Here is a 17,908-nt window from a genome sequence, read left to right as displayed (position 1 = left end):
TTAAACAGGGAAATCACTAGCAACAACAAATGCAAAAAAACTCCTTATTAAATAACCTATCAGAAGGAAACATTTATGAGAGGTAAAATAGAAAAACAGAATGTTACCAGGTTCAACCTCTGCTGGGAATGTACTTGTTTGGTGACCCCTGTTTTTTGAGACTCTGAGCATGCCTGTGAATGATCATAAAACAAAGTATTGGTTTTAGAATGATAAATTTCAGTGAATAAGGAGATTTGCAAACAAATACAGAATCCAGGAAGAATGAGGATTGACTGTATATATGTATCCACATATGTATATATACATAGATATTTATATTTCTTACATATACCTTGATCTAAAAATGATACTTGTAAACTGAAAGATTATGAAAACCATCCACATAAAAACATCTGTTTGCTAGGAACCTATCTTCAGCATGGGCCAGCTATGGAAGGTATTGTTTCCATCTGTTACTGCATCATGAGAAAATGACTAGATAGATTTTCACACACTTGGAAAGGCCTGTCTGGGATGGTGTGATAAAATACAGGCTGTGGATTTACATGTACTGTTTTGTGGCACACTGGGAGCAGCTCAGACAGGCAATAGGTACACTGAGGGATCAGCTAACAGCCAATTCTAAGAACCCTGTCCCATATGCTAAGATAGTGTATATGGACAGAGTTTTAAGTAGGAGACCCAAATTCAAAGTCACAGGGCAAACAATTTCAGGAGTTAACTGGGATAGAAATTTTCCTCTATTACATGGAAACTCTTTTAAGGTAGTTTGCAATGAATACAAAGGGATTTATAACTGGATGATTCTCTTGAATAATTCACTTAGAAAAATTCTCATTAAGAAAATGTGTTCTTGGCTAAAATGAAATACACTCACCTTAAATGTTGTTGAGTCCTTATATTTAACTATATTCGAAAAACTGCTTTATGGACTCCACAGTAATGTGGGAGAAACATAGACTAGCATCCCTATTAACACCTTCATACGATTTACTTTGACATGAGAAACCTAAAGAGGGCTCTGAACAGTGGGGCTGTCAAGCCATTATCCCCTCAAGGATTGCTGGGGCTATCGTGGAAAAAGGAATTCAATTAGATTTTCTTTTCTTTTCTTTTTTTTTTAAAGATTTTATTTATTTATTTGACAGAGATAGAGACAGCCAGTGAGAGAGGGAACACAAGCAGGGGGAGTGGGAGAGGAAGAAGCAGGCTCATAGCGGAGGAGCCCGATGTGGGGCTCGATCCCAGAACGCCGGGATCACGCCCTGAGCCGAAGGCAGATGCTTAACCACTGTGCCACCCAGGCGCCCCCAGATTTTAAAACAGAACACAATTTCATCGTTATGACCGTAGCTTGTTCTTTACTCTTGTATTCAGAGATCTACTCGCCCTACATCATTTTTTTGAGATTCGTTAGGTTGGTTAGGTTTAACAGTGCTTAATATTTTAGGAACTTGGCCAATGACTTTCTAAAAATAGAGTGGGTATATTGTAGTTGTAAAGGAATGCAACTAGGTTTTAAACAGCACAATGTATGTAATAGCCCCTTTAAAATAGTCACCTAAAATGGGGAGGTGATGATCTAAGTTCCAGAATCACTGATAAAATCCTTTCAGATTTTTTTGAGATTGGCCTTTATTGATATGGTGACATGATTATCAATGGTGGTGGTTCCCTATGAAAGTCTGTATAATTTTGTTGTCGTTAACGTAAACAGTCAAAAGTCATCCCCAGGTAAGTAAGGTGAAGAGGTTAAGAATACATGGGCAACACATGTTTCTTGACAGGTGAAAGTAATTATTTTTTCTCATTTAGTTGGCTCCGAAAATAGTTCTGAGAGCACTAAAAAAAGTTTTGAGCAAAATGCCTAGGAATAAACTTACCCAAGAAGTGAAAGACCTATACTGTGAAAACTATAAAACACTAATCAATCAAGAAACTGAAAACACCACAAAGGGAAAGACATTTCATGCTCATGCGTCAGAAGAATTAATAGTTAAAATGTCCTTACTACCCAAAGCCATCTATAGATTGCATGCAATCCCTATCAAAATACCAAAATTTGTATGGAACCATAAAACACCCCAAATAGCCAAAGCAATCTGTCTTGAGAAAAAACAAAAACAAAAACAAATCTGAATACATCACAATTTCAAATTGTAAGATATCCTACAAAGCCACCTCATCAAAATAGTATGGTACTGACACAAAAACACACACAGATCAATGCAGAAATAATCTCACACTTCTATGACTAATCTACAACGAAGGAGGCAAGGACATACAATGGGGATAAGACAGTCTCTTCAGCACATGGTGCTGGGAAAACCGGACAGCTACATGCAAAAGAATGAAACTGGACTATTTTCTTACACCATACACAAGAATAAATTCAAACTGGATTAAAGATCAAAATATGGAACCTGAAACCATAAAATGCCTAGAAGAAAACATAGGCAGTAAGCCCCTTGGCACTGGCTTTAGCAGCATTTTTCTAGATATGTCACCTGAGGCAAGGGAAACAAAGCTATTGGGACTACAGCAAAATAAAAAGCTTTTGTATAGTGAAGGAGAAAAAGGCAACCTACTGAAAGGGGGATGGTATTTGCAAATGATTCTATCCAGTAAGGGGCTAATATCCAAAATATATAAAGAACATAGAACTCAAGAGCAAAGAAACAATTAAAAATGGGAAGAGGACCTGAATAGACAGTTTTCCAAAGACCGCCTACAGATGGTAAACAGAAACATGAGATAATGCTCTTCTTTACTAATCATCAGGGAAATGCAAATGAAAACCACAATGAGTTATAACCTGACACCTGTCAGAACAGCTAGAATCAAAAAGACAAGTGGAGAAAAAGGAACCCTTGTGCACTGCTGGTGGAAATGCAAAGTGGGGCAGCCACTGCTGTGGGAAACAGTATGGAGATTCCTCAAAAAATCAGAAATACCATATGATCCAGTAATTCCATTACTGGGTTATCTACTCAAAAATAAACAAAAACACAACAGTCAAGATATGGAAGCATACCAAAAGTCTATCAACAGATGAGTGGCTAAAGATGTGGCTATATATAAATTATTATGTAGCTGTATATCTATATATACATAATATTATATTGAGTATCATTCAGCCATAAAAAAGATGAGATCTTACCATTTACAACAATACGGATGGATCTAGAGGGTATAATGGTAAGTGAAATAAGTCAGAGAAAGACAAATACCATATGATTTCGCTCATGTGGAATCTTAACAAATGAACAAAGAAATGGAGACAAACAAAAAAAAAAACCCCAGACTCTTAAATACAGACAGCAAATTGGTGATTGCTAGAGGGAAGTGGGAGGTTGAGAGTAGGGTGATGAAACAGATAAAGGGGATTAAGATGTACAAACTTTCATTATATAATGAGTATGGAGATGAAAAGTACAAAATAGGGAATATAGGAAGTAAGACTGTAATAACGTTATTTGGTGACATTTAGGGGGTATACTTAAGCACTGAGTGAGGTACAGATTGTTGAATCATTATGCTGTACAGCTGAAACTAATAACAATTATACTTCAATTTTAAAAAGTGCTAAAACGATTACAAATGAAATGTTTTGAACAATGGCAGTACTGCTAACAAAACTAAAATCTCTTTGGGCCACAGAAATTTGCAGACATAGGATTGAACAATATTCTATTAGGTTCAAATGTAAATATAACACCCTTGACTTAAAAAAACTTTTATGCACTTTCTTCCAGATGTGGCTAAAGCCCTGTAAGAGGGCAGATATCCCAGAACGACCAAGTTATGTTGCTCCGTTGTATAAGACAAGTGAGCGAAGAGGAACATTATCCACCACTGGTCATTCTACCAATTTCGTTATTGCCATGACTCTTCCCTCTGATCAACCCATGGAGCACTGGATTGGAAGAGGTGTAGCATTACTATGTCAACTTAATTCATGATTCGAAGACACCATTTCCCTGTTCCTATTTCTTGTTAGATGGTTGAGAAGAAATTATAAACAATTTGGTTTAAGTCAATTTCACTTAAAGCTGTACTTAATTATAAATTTATGTGCAAATGCAGCCTGTATTTTTAAAATGACTCCTACTTCAGTGTAAGGAAATGTTCTGAAATAAAGACTAAAGAAAACACACTGGTGTATTTGCTCTTTTGGAATAACTTTATTTTGGGAGAGTTCCATAAGCATTAGGAACATACATAAAATGACACACCACTGTTGACAATGAAAAAAACAGCATTTGATCATTTCCAGCTTTATAAATTTTTAAAAAATGATTCAGTTACAACAAAAAAAAGTTTAGATATTTTAGCAAGTATCACCTTGCAGGACCATAATCATATTTAAGCCACTGACTTACTTACTGTTAATGGAAAAAATTCACACTGCATCTAGTTACTATAGTATTTCTACGCATAATCACAGCTGATTGAATGCAATGTGATATACACCAAAATTCATATGGATGTCACACAGTGACAGCATTGTACAAGTAACATGAATGACTTCCAACAGACACACGTTAAATTAGACTGGTCAAGCTAAATGGAATGTTGGAGCCAAACAGAAATGTAGTGGAATTCAGATTGTCTAGTAAGACTTGAAACTATACACTAGAATGATATGGAAACTAAATACCGGTGGAACCCTAACAAAATACTAGCAGCAACTGTTACAGCCCTCTTAATAGATTAAAAAAATCTAGCAAATGAAGATAATACCATTTTTTTTAGAGAATATAAAACTTTATACACTTCAGCAGAACTTGTTTGCTTTAAACCAGACCTTTAAGACTGGAAATATATTCCAACTGTTGCTTTTCATAAAAGTTTTAAAATTAAGCAGATTTAATGCTGGAATGCAGAATCCTCCTTGGGTATAAAAATGCAAAAAGGAACTAGAAATATATCTTGGTTCAGAAAGCAAGATATTTTTAATCACTTGAAGTTGGCAGTACTAAATAAAATATCAGCACCTTATAGCTAGGTTGCTTGAAGGGCCAAGCAATGAGATGAGGACTGTGCTAATTCAGTGCCCAATGCTGAAAATATTCTATGTAAAGAAACTCCTACTTATTACAGGAGGCCATGGAAAAAGCCAAAAATAATTTTTCAAATTCAGGCATAAATTAAGGAAAGAACACCTAAGCTTCCTCACTTACAGCATAAAGAAGAAACACTGGCAAGACTCTTACTACCTGGATACATGTGCTGCTCTCAAAGTTTCACTTTTTTGAAGTTCATGAAGAGGAAAGGAGCTGAGGAGAGAAGGAGGGCTAAATGCAAACACTTTAAATGGAATGGAAGGAGTTTGGCTCTTAAATATTTGAACAGTAAGATTTTTAAAGCAGCTGCATTGGTAGCCAAGCGGATTAAAACGAAGCTGCCTGCACATAGTTCAAATACAGTTTACTGGGCATAAATGAAGACCATGTGGCACAAGACGTAAACAGAAAGCTACATGCAATATGACTAGTACTACAAATTATTAGGTCAAAATTCGGGATAAACATGGCTTGCACTTCTCACAAATCACTCAATTATGCTATAACAGGGCACCTCTCAGAGACACTAGTCCCTATCAGGCCACAATAGCGTACTTGGCACAGAAAGATCAAGTGATTTCAGCTGCATTATTTAAGTGTATCTTCCAAGTCATTTGGTACCATGATAGCCATGGTATCCGTGGAGATTACCCTTATAGCCATTTTAATTGACATGTTGAGATTATGGAGACGGTAAACTTGGGTTTTCTGCCTTACCTTCCTGCCAGTCACAGCATGTGCTCTAGGTTCCAAAACCAAACTGGTAAAGCAATGCATACATTTAGAACTTAAATTTCCCAAATAACTGGTTAGTACTGTTAAAACAGGAAAGCTGAATATTTCGACCATGTTTGGGTTCTTCTTTTTTCTGGTGTTTCCTAGAGGGTTACACTTTTAACGAAAAAAACATTTTACCACATGCTCCAACTCCCTACCCCCACCAAAAATCCCAAAACAAAAACAAAGTTGAAATTTGAAAGAAAAAAAACACCCAAACACCAAGTATAATATTAATACAAAGAACCATTATGAATCTTTCATTAAACTGAAGCTCACACAAACATACAATCACAAAGTTCAGTAGTTTAGGCTGCAAGTTTAAACACTATGCCAATATATACAAAAATAGTAACTCTAGATTCAAGAATAAGGGCTTTTCCCAATGCTAAAGTCATACTCTAACGCAGCCTGAGCTCTCCTCTAGTTCCTACAGCCTACTTTATGCAGTTTCAAATTGTATCAGGTTGATCCCCATTACCTTATGTATATATGTAACTGAATTAAAGGACACTACAATTCATTTTTAGCACAAAGAAAAGTCTGCCCGAAGTCCATTTAAAATATTTTTGAAGTTTAAGTGATTTTTTGGTTCAATTTCTATTTCTGCATAGCCACAGAAGTTTCTACTACCGAAGAGACTACTTTAGTGTTTTATATGATTATTTTTTTAAAAGTCTTAATCAAACCTATATCAACATTGGTTCATGGAGTCCCATTTTCTCCTTTCTTTATCACAAGCTTTATATTTTTCTAAGACCCCTTCACACAGGGAAAAGCAGTACTGAGCACCAGTCTTTTGTGGTTAGGCTCAAATCTATGGAACTTGTAAGTAGTGCAAGCCACTGACTTTTCTTTGAGCAATGTGCATACAGTACTAGGAACAGATGCAAAGCTGCATGGTAACATTCTCGTAATCCACAATGATTACTGGGAATGGTTAAAACTGGAGGTCAAACACAATTTTGTCTTCATAGAGGGCAATCACCAGCATAATGGCAAATCCAAACAGCAATCCTAAATTCTGAAGAATGAATTGCCCCACTGGACAAAAGCCATGTTCTTCATTGTCACCATCACCATGTAACATCTCTGGAAGCTGGAAACAAAAAAACAAAAAACAAAACAAAAAGCCAGATACTTACAAGCAGTTTTGTATAATACTCTGCTCAATTTTTTTTACATTCTTGTACTTTAATATATAAAAGCATAACTACAAATAAAATTATTCTATTAAACATAATGCTAACCGTAACACGTATTTCATCCAACCATTGACAAAGTTTATGCTCTAGCTATGGAATAAGTACTAAATCTGTTCCCTCATAACCCTGAACAAATGCAAATATATGCATTAGCCATTTTCTAAAGTTACCGTCCACTGACCTTGTCATTTGCTCTATGCTAAAGTATAAGACAATTTATTATTGCCAACAAAACACCCCAGGAAAGACCACCACACTTACTGATCTTAAAATCACTGAGAACATGAGATTCTTTGGGGGGGGATACCTAATTCAAGACTTTTCATTTCTTACCCTTTCCATTTAAAATTCTCATATCCAACAGCATATGAGAGCAAGGACAGACATTTACAGACGATTCCTAACTGGTTATCTCTATGCCCTTAAGCTGTTATTTTCCTTGCAATACTAGAGAAAATAGTCTGTCAAAGCTATCCAGGGGGACTACCACCAAGTTGTGCTCACTGCCTTCACATGGTCCTCTATTTCTCCTAATCATGATACAATTTCAAAAACCTGAATGTTTCCAATACCTTTAAAGGCACAGTTCATTGAAGTTTATAGTACAATTTCTAAAGCATATACTATTCCATTTAAGAATAATGCATAGTTCAGGGGCGCCTGGGTGGCACAGCGGTTAAAGCGTCTGCCTTCGGCTCAGGGCGTGATCCCGGCGTTCTGGGATCGAGCCCCACATCAGGCTCCTCCGCTATGAGCCTGCTTCTTCCTCTCCCACTCCCCCTGCTTGTGTTCCCTCTCTCGCTGGCTGTCTCTATCTCTGTCGAATAAATAAATAAAATCTTAAAAAAAAAAAAAGAATGCATAGTTCAAAGTATAAAACTTAAATCTTAAGTAAATGAGATTTGTTAAAGAAATGTGCATTATTATAAGCATAAAGTCTTTCCACCCACATCTAATCAAAATTGTGAAAGAAATGCTACTTCCACGTTTCATTTTCCTGTTTTCTGTGTATTGTTTTTCAAGTTTGCAATGATTTCATCAGAAAGATGACACTGATATGCTACTCTCTTAGACACACTAAGCTTTACTCCAAACAATATCTTGGTGCTTTTCAGTTCAGAGGGGGAAAATGTAGTATTAAGAACATAATGCCTGCCTAAGAAGAAACACTATTGTTTGTTATTATAATGAGTACAATTAATCCAACTACCATATTCTGACATTGCTACAGTATATTTAACAATTTCCTGAGGGCTCTATTTAAGAACTACCTCATGCTGGTCATCTATTTTGTTCCAAAGTCTATGGCAGTAGTAATACAACAGCTAATGGAGGTTACTGTTCTTTTCGAGCAGTGTTAAGTAATTGTGACAGAAACCACTACAGACGGCAGAGCTGATTAACTGTGACAGAGACTACATGGGCTACAAAGCCTAATACTTACCATCTGTCCCTTTAAGAAAGTTTGCCAACCCTCTGGGTTAACGGATAAAAACTAAACCTGGAAACTTCTGTGGTTCTAGTAAGAGGACTATCTCATCTTTTCTCCTCTCCTCAAGTTTTCATTATGACAATAACTTTGAAATCTGGCTTTCCGTAACATTGAAGCATAAATAACATACAGGATGTTTCAGAGAAATATGCGTACACACCAGCCAGAAGAGGCACTATGCCTTCCCCCATTCAATTCTATCCTGAATGCCCATACCTGTATTTGTTGATTATAACCACAGCGAAGAGCCAGCCGTACCCACTGAGTATGGCCACACCTGTTAGAACGCAACAGTGCTTCCAAACTGGCTGGTAAATAGCTGCTATGCAAAGCCCTTAAAATGTCCTGAAGATATCTCAAACTAAAACTTCTATCATATGAACGACTGTAAATGAGTAAACACCTCCACTCTAGAGTCAAAGTGGTCTTTCTAAAACAAAAATATGATCATGCCATTGTTGCTTAAGCCCTGTAATGGCTCCTCAAAATTTATAAGATAAATTCTCATTTTTTATAGCACTGTATTTTGTGTGACTGTTGTGATCTGGCCAACATTCACCTGATGGCTGTGGATGTAATTCTTGAATCATTTTTTTTTCCTTTTAACATGAGAAAAAAAAAATTTCAGTGTCATTAAAATCCTAAAATATATGTGGGTAGTTTTTCTTCTTAGACATTTAGGGTGTTTCCAGTGTAATTATAACATTATAAATGCTACTGTAAAAACACTTTAATACAGTTTTACTTTTGTTTGCTTGCTTGTATTCTTAGCAGTAGTCATGTTAGGTTATTTTCTCACAATATAGTTCCAGGAGTAGACTCACTGGTTAAAGGAATGATGCTATTCACTACTCTGCTTTTTCATATGCCCTTTCCTCTTGCTTCTAATAAACTCTTCTATTTTAAGACTCAGCTCAGATTTCACATTCCAGAAAAACTCCCCTAATTCCTCCCCCATTTTTTAGCCAGCCTCGCTCCACAGTTCCACAAACACAGTGCACTACTCTATCATGACCCATTATCAAAAGAATTCTAATTAATGGCTACTTTTCTTCTTCATTACACTGCTAATCCTTACTGTAAAGATTACTTGTTCTCTTTACATCTTTAGCTTCCTAATATAAGAATTAGCTCACTTATTTTTCATTCAACTAATTGGGAACTACTTCTCTAGTAGTAAATGAAATACTACCAAGAAAGCTTGTCCTCCCAGAACTGACATCCACGTGGGACACACAATGAGCTCATTAACTAAAATGTTTAGTGTGTTATTAATAGATTAAGATGCAAGTGCAAAGGAGAAAAAAAACGAGGTAGGGATAGATGTAAAATGTTGGGGTAGAGGCTGAAATTTTACACGGGAAGCCTCATAAAGAGTGAGGGAGATAGCCAGGAGAACGTCTGCAGGCAAAATATTCCACATGGAGCGACCAGCAAGCGGCAGGCCTGTGAGGCAGTGTGTGCCTCCTGGGAGCAAGGGGGAGAAGATGAGGTAAAGAGAAATTAGGGAGAGCTAAAGAGAGGGAAAGGAAATTCACAAGGAGCCACCGAAGAGTTTGAAGCACACAAGAGACATGACTGTTGACTCAGAATGTCACGGACAGGGCAACAACAGAAGCGGGGAGAAAAGTCAATCAGCAGATGGTGGGAACAGAGGTGGTTAGGAGGTGGAGCCCTCCCAGAACTTACGATGAACCAGAGGTCAGGGGGACAGAGAGAGCTGAGTCAAAGAATAATAATCAGGGTTTTGATCTGAGCAACTAGAAGACTGGAATCATCATTTTTAAGACAGAGAATTGTACAGGAGTTGCTGGTCCAACGAGTTAAGGCTGGCAATCTCAAGAGCTGTGTTCTAAACATACTCAGCAATTCCTTTCAGACATTCAGGGAAGCAGGTGGAAAAGGTCTGGGCTAAAGATGTAAATGTAGAAATTATCAGCCGTTAAATATTTGAAGTCGTGAGACTAAATGAGATCACCTAGAGGGGTTTCACCGACATTCACAGGGGAGAGAGAAGGAGAACCAGAAAACAAACTGAGAAAGGCAGGCCAGAAAGGTGGTAAGCCACGAAACGGTGGCATAGAAGCCAACTGACAAGCATTTCAAAGAGAAGAGACAGAGCAAGTGGCAAATGCTGCTGTTAGGACAAGTGAAATGAAAACGGACTGGGTAAATGACCACGGACTCAGCAACGTCCAGCTGCTGGTAGATGTGGCCAAAGCAATCTGGCACAGCAGTCAGGGAGAGCACCTGATGAGGCCAGACTCAAAGAAAAGAATTAGAAAATAAGAAACGGTAATTTGCTATACAAGGAAAGAAAACAGTGGTTGAGAACTAAACTGGAAACTGGAGTTAAAGTCCCTCTCTCTTACCTTTGTAAGTGAGAAGTACAGGAGGTTTATATGCTCAAAGAAATGATCCAGCAGAGAGGGGGAAATGAATGACACAAGAGAGAAAGGGGAGAATTTCAGGGAGTTAGTGAAAGGGGACAAGTTCCAGGGAACGGCTTTAAGGAGCTGGCCTCAGTGAGGAACACAGATTTCTTCACTGTAATAGGAAAGAGGATAAGCGGACAGATACAGGGAGATGATTAGAATCGGTGATGCCTTCAGTATTCTCCATGAAATAGGAAGTAAGGTCATCAGTTGAGCACGGGGACAGGAAATGAGGTGTTAAAGTCTAAGAAAAAACAAGGAAATGGCGAACTCTAGGCACAGTATGTATAAGCAGTTTTTTATTTTTGTTGATATTTTTTTAACCATGACAAATAGGCAATAATTGTGTGATTAAAAATTTAGGTCATATAATTTTGAAATAAGGCTAACAAATCCTACCAGGAAGAAAAGTAAACATAATATCTAAGTTAAAAACAAAAAGTAATCAAATTGCTAGTTCTGCAAATACACTGCCTAACATATTTAAGATACTATGATTAAAATAAAACAATTTGCTAGTGTTTAGATTTGTTAACTTTAAAGTTAGAAATAAGGAAAAGTACATAAATCCCTAGGAATATACACCATTTTCTGCAGAAGACTGGCTTACCTAAGAGGTATAGTTTTCTTGTTTGCCACCGAATAAGCTCAAACAACGACAAAACACTTAGACCTTAATATTACAAAATCTTCATAGTATGATAATTATCTCTAAATACTGGACTACTTTGAATAGTAATACCCTTTGGTCAAAAATTCTCAGCATCTCGGGGCGCCTGGGTGGCACAGTGGTTAAGCGTCTGCCTTTGGCTCAGGGCGTGATCCCGGCATTATGGGATCGAGCCCCACATCAGGCTCTTCCTCTATGAGCCTGCTTCTTCCTCTCCCACTCCCCCTGCTTGTGTTCCCTCTCTCGGCTGGCTGTCTCTATCTCTGTCGAATAAATAAATAAAATCTTAAAAAAAAAAAAAAAATTCTCAGCATCTCAACTGATTTCCAAAGAAATCCTCCCACTTGTCTTTCTCTAATAGACTCTTTAGGGTATGGTTTTAAATGGGGTACGTATTTTTTTAAAATAGTCTTTCAAACTACATCCAAAGACTTCTTCCATTTTTTGGAAGGTGCATTCTTTTTTTTTTTTTTTAAGATTTTATTTATTTGACAGAGATAGAGACAGCCAGCGAGAGAAGGAACACAAGCAGGGGGAGTGGGAGAGGAAGAAGCAGGCTCACAGCAGAGGAGCCTGATGTGGGGCTCGATCCCATAACGCCGGGATCACGCCCTGAGCCGAAGGCAGATGCTTAACTGCTGTGCCACCCAGGCGCCCCTGGAAGGTGCATTCTATTTACAGGTTAGTATTAACAACAAAAATGTAAAGTATCTTACCATATCCACCAAGGCTACATAAAGGAACATGCCCGCGGTGACCGCAAAGATCCAAAGTGTGATGTTGTTGGCATACTGACCGACAGCTGTGCCTATGAGCATGCCTATGTAAGCCATCATGGCAGAGAGGAGGTTGTACACGATTGCCTGCTTCACAGTCATGCCCGCTTTAAGAAGAACTGCAAAATCGCCTGCAGAAAAGACACAACATGAGAGTTTTATAACCACAGGGTCTTACGCACAAATTTAGGTGGAAAAAATAGAGAACAAAATTAAGAATGGATATAAAAAGATATGCCTTTAATAACTGGTTATTTTGTTATAAAAATTCATTCTGTTTGTTAAACCTAATACATGCAAAATTTGAATGAATCTCACAGGCACGATGCTGAACGACAGTCTGAAATGTTATATGTGATTCCATTTACATGGTATCTCAGAAAGAGAAAACTAGAGCGATGAAGAGCCTGCCAAGGCTGCCCAAAGCGGGGGCTTGCAAAGGGGTGTGACTACAAAGGGACTCCACGAAGGGAACTGTTGGGATCATGGAATTGTTCTGTATTCTACTGGCAGTGGTGGTTGTTACAGAAATCTATATACATGTAAAAATTCAAAGCACTATATATCAAAAAGGCCAATTTTCTGCAGAATGTGAAACGTAAAATTTTTTTTTAAAAAATCAGAAACATAATAAAGAACTTGGTCACTGCCTTTTGTGAGAAACAATTAAAGCTCTCTGCTCTGATCTCTGCCCTATTTCCAAAGGGAAATGGCCTAAGAAAAAACAGAGGTAACAGACTCTTCAAATATACTACACACTGTTAACATTTATGTTTTATTTTTTCCAAAAAAGAAAATTAAATCTTAATTCTAAAAATCCTAAAAATAGAAAATTAAAGACTTTCTCACTCATGTGTCTATAGTTGGACCACTAGAAAAAAAGGGTTAAGGGGAGCCTGGGTGGCTCAGTCGGTTAAGCTTTCGCCTTCGGCTCAGGTCATAATCCCAGAGTCCTGGGATCGAGCCCCACACTGGGCTCCCAGAGTCCACTCCCTCTGCCCCTCCTCCCACTAGTTCTCTCAATCTCTCTCTCTCTCTCTAATAAATAAATAAAAATCTTAAAAAAAAAACATTTAAAAAAGGGGTTAAATATTGCTCAGAAACTTTACTAGAAAAACAAATACTGCTAGAAGTAATAGTCTTAAAGCTAAAGGGTCAAAATCAGTATTTCAACTAATTATAACAAACTTTTTTTAGTTACTAAATGTACAAACATCCAATCAATCACTGAACACTTAAGCAGTGAAAGGTATTATGTAGAATATGGGGGCATGTCTTTCCCTTAAGAAGCCATCTTAGGGGTACCTGCCTGGCTCAGCTGGACGAGCACATGACTCTGGATCTCAGGGTCCTAAGTTTGAGCCCCAGCTGGTGTAGAGATTACAGACACACACATACATACATACACAAACTTTAAAGAAAAAAATGGGACCTTAATCTTACATGACTAATAGTACATGATCTTTTTTAACTCTTATGGTTACAAGCTTCTAATTTATAACAGATAGGAAGATGGTAACAGAAAAATTAGTGCTAGATTATCTACCAATGGCTTCTAGAACACCATTCTCCAGTTTCCATCTAATACTACTCTCCTTTCATCTTTTCCTAAAAGTCTTTTGTCTTTTCGAGTATTTTCCAAATATTTCTTCACAGTCCTTTTTCCTTGTCTTTTCATTCTTTTAATGAAGGTCTCTTGTGTAAAGTTTATAATTTTTAAGAAGTCCATTTTATTACTTTTTTCCTTAATGGATCATGCTTTTGGTGCTGTAAGAATAGCTTGCCTAATCCAGTAACATGAAGATTTTCTCGTATGTTTCCTTCTAAAAGTCTTATACAGGTAACCCCCACTTTTCCAAAGTTCACATTACGACCACTTCACTTTTATTGAAGACCTACATTAGTACCTGTTTTCCCTAACCAAAAAAACAAAACAAAAACAAAAACTGAAGAGGATTTTCGCTTTTATGAAAAAAGGCAAAACGTGAAACTAGCCCTTGTTTTGCAATGAGCCACTGCAGAGGCCAGCATGCACCCTGAGAAGCAAGAGTGGCACCACCCAGCTCCTCCCCCAGGAAACAGAAGCAGCATCTCAGCATCAAGCCTCCACAGCTCTGAACTACATGAGCACCTGTGCTTTATCTCTAGTTTGTGCATCCATCACCAAGATGTATCTTAAGGTATCAAAAAGCCTGAGAGAGGTTATTTTCTGAGTCCAGGAATGCTCCGGAACTTCTTCATATAAATTAATAGAAAGTGCTTCTTAGCTTTAAGCCATTTCAGCTTACAAAAGGTTTCAATAGGAACACTACTTTTGGATAGCAGGGTAACGTGTATTTTAAATTTTTTATTAATGGGGTGCCTGGGTGGCTCACTGGTTAAAGTGACCGACTCTTGATTTAGGCTGGGGTCATGAGATCAGGTATGCTGAGCATGGAGCCTACCTGGAATTCTATTTCTCCCTCTGCCCCTCTCCTCACCCTTGCACATGTACACACTTTTTAAAATTTTTTTTTAAATTTAAATAATGATCTATTTTTAATCTGTGCCTACTGTGAGAGGTTTTTTTTGTTTTGGGGGGCTTTTTTTTGCCACTAGATATCCAATTACTGCAGCAACATTTGTTGGAAAAACTATCATTTCGACATGAAATTTCCTTTGCACCTTGCTGAAAACAAGGTGCCATATATATGAGAACTCTACTTTGTTCCACTGATTTAGGTGTCTATCTTTTCACCAATATAAACTGTTTCAATTACTGTGGCTTTATAGCAAGTCTTAAAATCAATTTTGCTGTCCTTTTTCAAAATTCTTCTGGCTATCCAAGTTCTTTTCCCTTTCCATATAAAATTTTGAAAAAGCTCATTTGAAAAAGCCTGCTGGTATTCTGATTGGGAATGCACTTAAACCACAGGGAAAATTAGCATCTTAAAGATATTGAGTCTTCTGGTCCATAAACCTGGTACACACTCTTCACGCTCAAGTCTCCTTTGATTTCTTTTGTGCTGATTTGTAGTTTTCAGCATACAGATTCTATGAAAAATTTTGTTAAGATTTTAACCAAAGCATTTCATGTTTTTTATAAAAAGTACTTTTAAAAAATTTCAATTTCCAATTGTTCATTGCTAATGTATAGCAGTATAAATGATCTCTGTAGAACGATCTTGTATCAAGATGAATTATTTCATTTAAAATCTATCCTTGTCCTAGTCTTATCTTAGATTACAAATTCTCAAAGGTATCTGCATATGTTTCTCCCTTTTTCTCCACCCTTCTCAGTAAGAACCTGTATAAACATTTGAAAAAGAGATCAAAGGAATACAGTTGGGATTTACACCAAACAAGCAAATCTATTCATCTTTTGATAAATCAATATCCCTTCCTTTCTGCTGACAAAGGATATCATTAGCACAATGAATGAGGTGTACCTGCCAAAGCTGTTAATGTGATCCAATGCTATAATTATGTTAACATCGGCTAACATCAACTATTGAGATTTTTAAAAACAAATATGTATTTTAAAATTCTTTATTTTTGCCTTAAATAACGCATGTATACACATGTATAAATCTACATAGTGAATGCTCAATTTTCCCTGGACAATTTAACACATTCTGAAAATCTTACTTTGAAATTCTATTTACCCCTTAAATATACACGAGAGGAAAGGAAAAAATGGATAGCAGCATAGCCTTTCTGAGCTGAGTATGAATAACATGGATACATTTATTTATCAAAATGTTACTTCCCTTAAATTAGAACACATAACTTAATGTCATGAAGAGAGTTTGGATTATCTGCCTCCTAGATTATCCCCAATCTCATTTCCCCTTTATATGTTTTTATCCAAGTTTTCTTACAAATTATTATTCAAATGCTTATACAGTTCCTTACTGAAAGTGGGGGAAAAAGTAGAGAGAATACAACAGAGTAATTGTAATTTACTTAAAGTTAGCTACACAAAAGTTTAGCAAAAACAGAAGAAAGAGTAGTAATAATTCAGGCAATTTCATCCATTACCATACTCCAGAACAAATATGCAATGAGAGACCAAAGTTTTCTATTTTCTCAAATGGTTTCAATTTCTGCATACCTCTTAGAGTGAACTTCCCTGAGTTGTATATCGTTCTAAGGTTTAAAACTACAATGTTTCCTATGGCACTCCGAAACACAAACAAAACCCTCACCTGGCACACGATTTAGATAAACTGCAATCTGTTCAGAAGAGGGAACAATAAAACTTGGAATTACTAAGGGTCAGTTAATTGCATTACAATGTAATTTAAACACGTTTTCCCCCTTCGGGTATGACTTCAGTTTAAAAATCTCAGAACAGCTTTAAGAATTCATAATAAAAAATTTAAATAGGGCCAAAGAGGTTTTAGATCAAATAAATTATCCTGGAATGTGACTTATTATGCTGCTTTGCCAATATCTTAGCCTGTTAACCAGGGAGATGTCTCCCCTATCCACTGCCATGCTTCTATCTCAGCTTCAAGGGGAATCATCTCTTCCTTGCTTGGGAGTTTGAGAAAGATGTTTCTACACTTCTCTCTCCAGACTCCCTTCCTCTCCAAGTGAGTAAGAGTGAATAATCACAGTAGGACATTCATCTGGGCCTATTTTACCAAAGTGCCCATTACTGTGCCTTAAAGGCAAAAAAATAGGCTGTACAATTTTTTTTTTTTTAACACGCTTTCTTTGGTTATGGTCAGTAGACCATTTCCTACACCTTGATGGATACAAGGTCCAAAGCATTTTCTATCACCTCCAGAGTTGTGCCCTTTCTTCCCTAGGAGCCTAGACAGCTAGAATATGAGGCTTATGTGAATTTAGCATTAAGTATTGGGGGGAAATGCACATTTTCTTAAGGTCTCACTCCTTTCGTGCTGCCAAGTTCAATATACTTCAAAAGTTTTACTTTTATTTACTTTTTTTAGAGAGCGCGAGCATGCACATGAGCTGGGTGGGGGAGGGGCAGAGGGAGAGAGAGAATCTCAAGCAGGTGCTGTGCTCGATGTGGAGCTCAATCTCAAGATCCTGCAAGGGTGACCTGAGCCGAAATCAAGAGTTGGATACTTAACTGACTGAGCCACCCAGGTGCCCCTCAATATACTTTAAATTGTTATTTCCTCTCATGGCAATAGTAACATCTCAACTTCCGGTTGGTGGGGTAAAACAGGCAGAGATTTGTGGTCTAATGTCTCACTGAGGAGCCCTGACAGAAGCAGAGTTCTATAATTGGGCTTTTACAAAAGCTCTGCATTGGGGATCAAGGCCTTACTAGCTATGATCTGTCCTGCATTTGTTTTACATGTGGCTATCATTCCTTGTGCATCACTCTTTCAACAAGAAACTAGAGAGAGAAAAAGAAGTGGTAGGAAGGCAACCATCCCTAATCTCCAGACTCCCTGCGGTCAATAATCGTGAAGTGGCGTGACATACTCCATTTAGGGAGCAGGAAGTGGGTCGAAAGGGAAGTTG

General features: G+C 37.3%; 2 protein-coding genes across 4 annotated transcripts in view; one reads left to right on the top strand and one right to left on the bottom strand.

Moving 5' to 3' along the window:
• Positions 1 to 4,163, top strand: part of DNAH7 (dynein axonemal heavy chain 7) — a 269,045-nt gene extending 264,882 nt beyond the window's left edge. Inside the window, exon 67 of the mRNA XM_034642450.1 lies at positions 3,759 to 4,163. Within this exon, the coding sequence (XP_034498341.1) occupies positions 3,759 to 3,965 (207 nt within the window). The 3' untranslated portion in view covers positions 3,966 to 4,163. The remainder of the gene's footprint in view (positions 1 to 3,758) is intronic.
• Positions 4,164 to 4,167: 4 nt separating this feature from the next.
• SLC39A10 (solute carrier family 39 member 10) overlaps positions 4,168 to 17,908 on the bottom strand; it is a 104,643-nt gene continuing 90,902 nt past the window's right edge. For 2 of the 3 annotated variants that reach the window (XM_034654882.1, XM_002917152.4), the window contains exons 9-10: positions 12,365 to 12,555; positions 6,787 to 6,945 (exon numbers count right to left, since the gene is read on the bottom strand). In XM_034654882.1, the coding sequence (XP_034510773.1) occupies positions 6,787 to 6,945; positions 12,365 to 12,555 (350 nt within the window). Of the gene's footprint in view, positions 6,946 to 12,364; positions 12,556 to 17,908 lie in introns of all 3 variants that reach the window. The other variant, XM_034654883.1, reaches the window with a different exon arrangement.

The sequence above is a fragment of the Ailuropoda melanoleuca genome, chromosome 2, assembly GCF_002007445.2.
Source record: "Ailuropoda melanoleuca isolate Jingjing chromosome 2, ASM200744v2, whole genome shotgun sequence".
NCBI lineage: Eukaryota > Metazoa > Chordata > Mammalia > Carnivora > Ursidae > Ailuropoda > Ailuropoda melanoleuca.
This window is presented reverse-complemented; position numbering and strand designations above follow the sequence as displayed.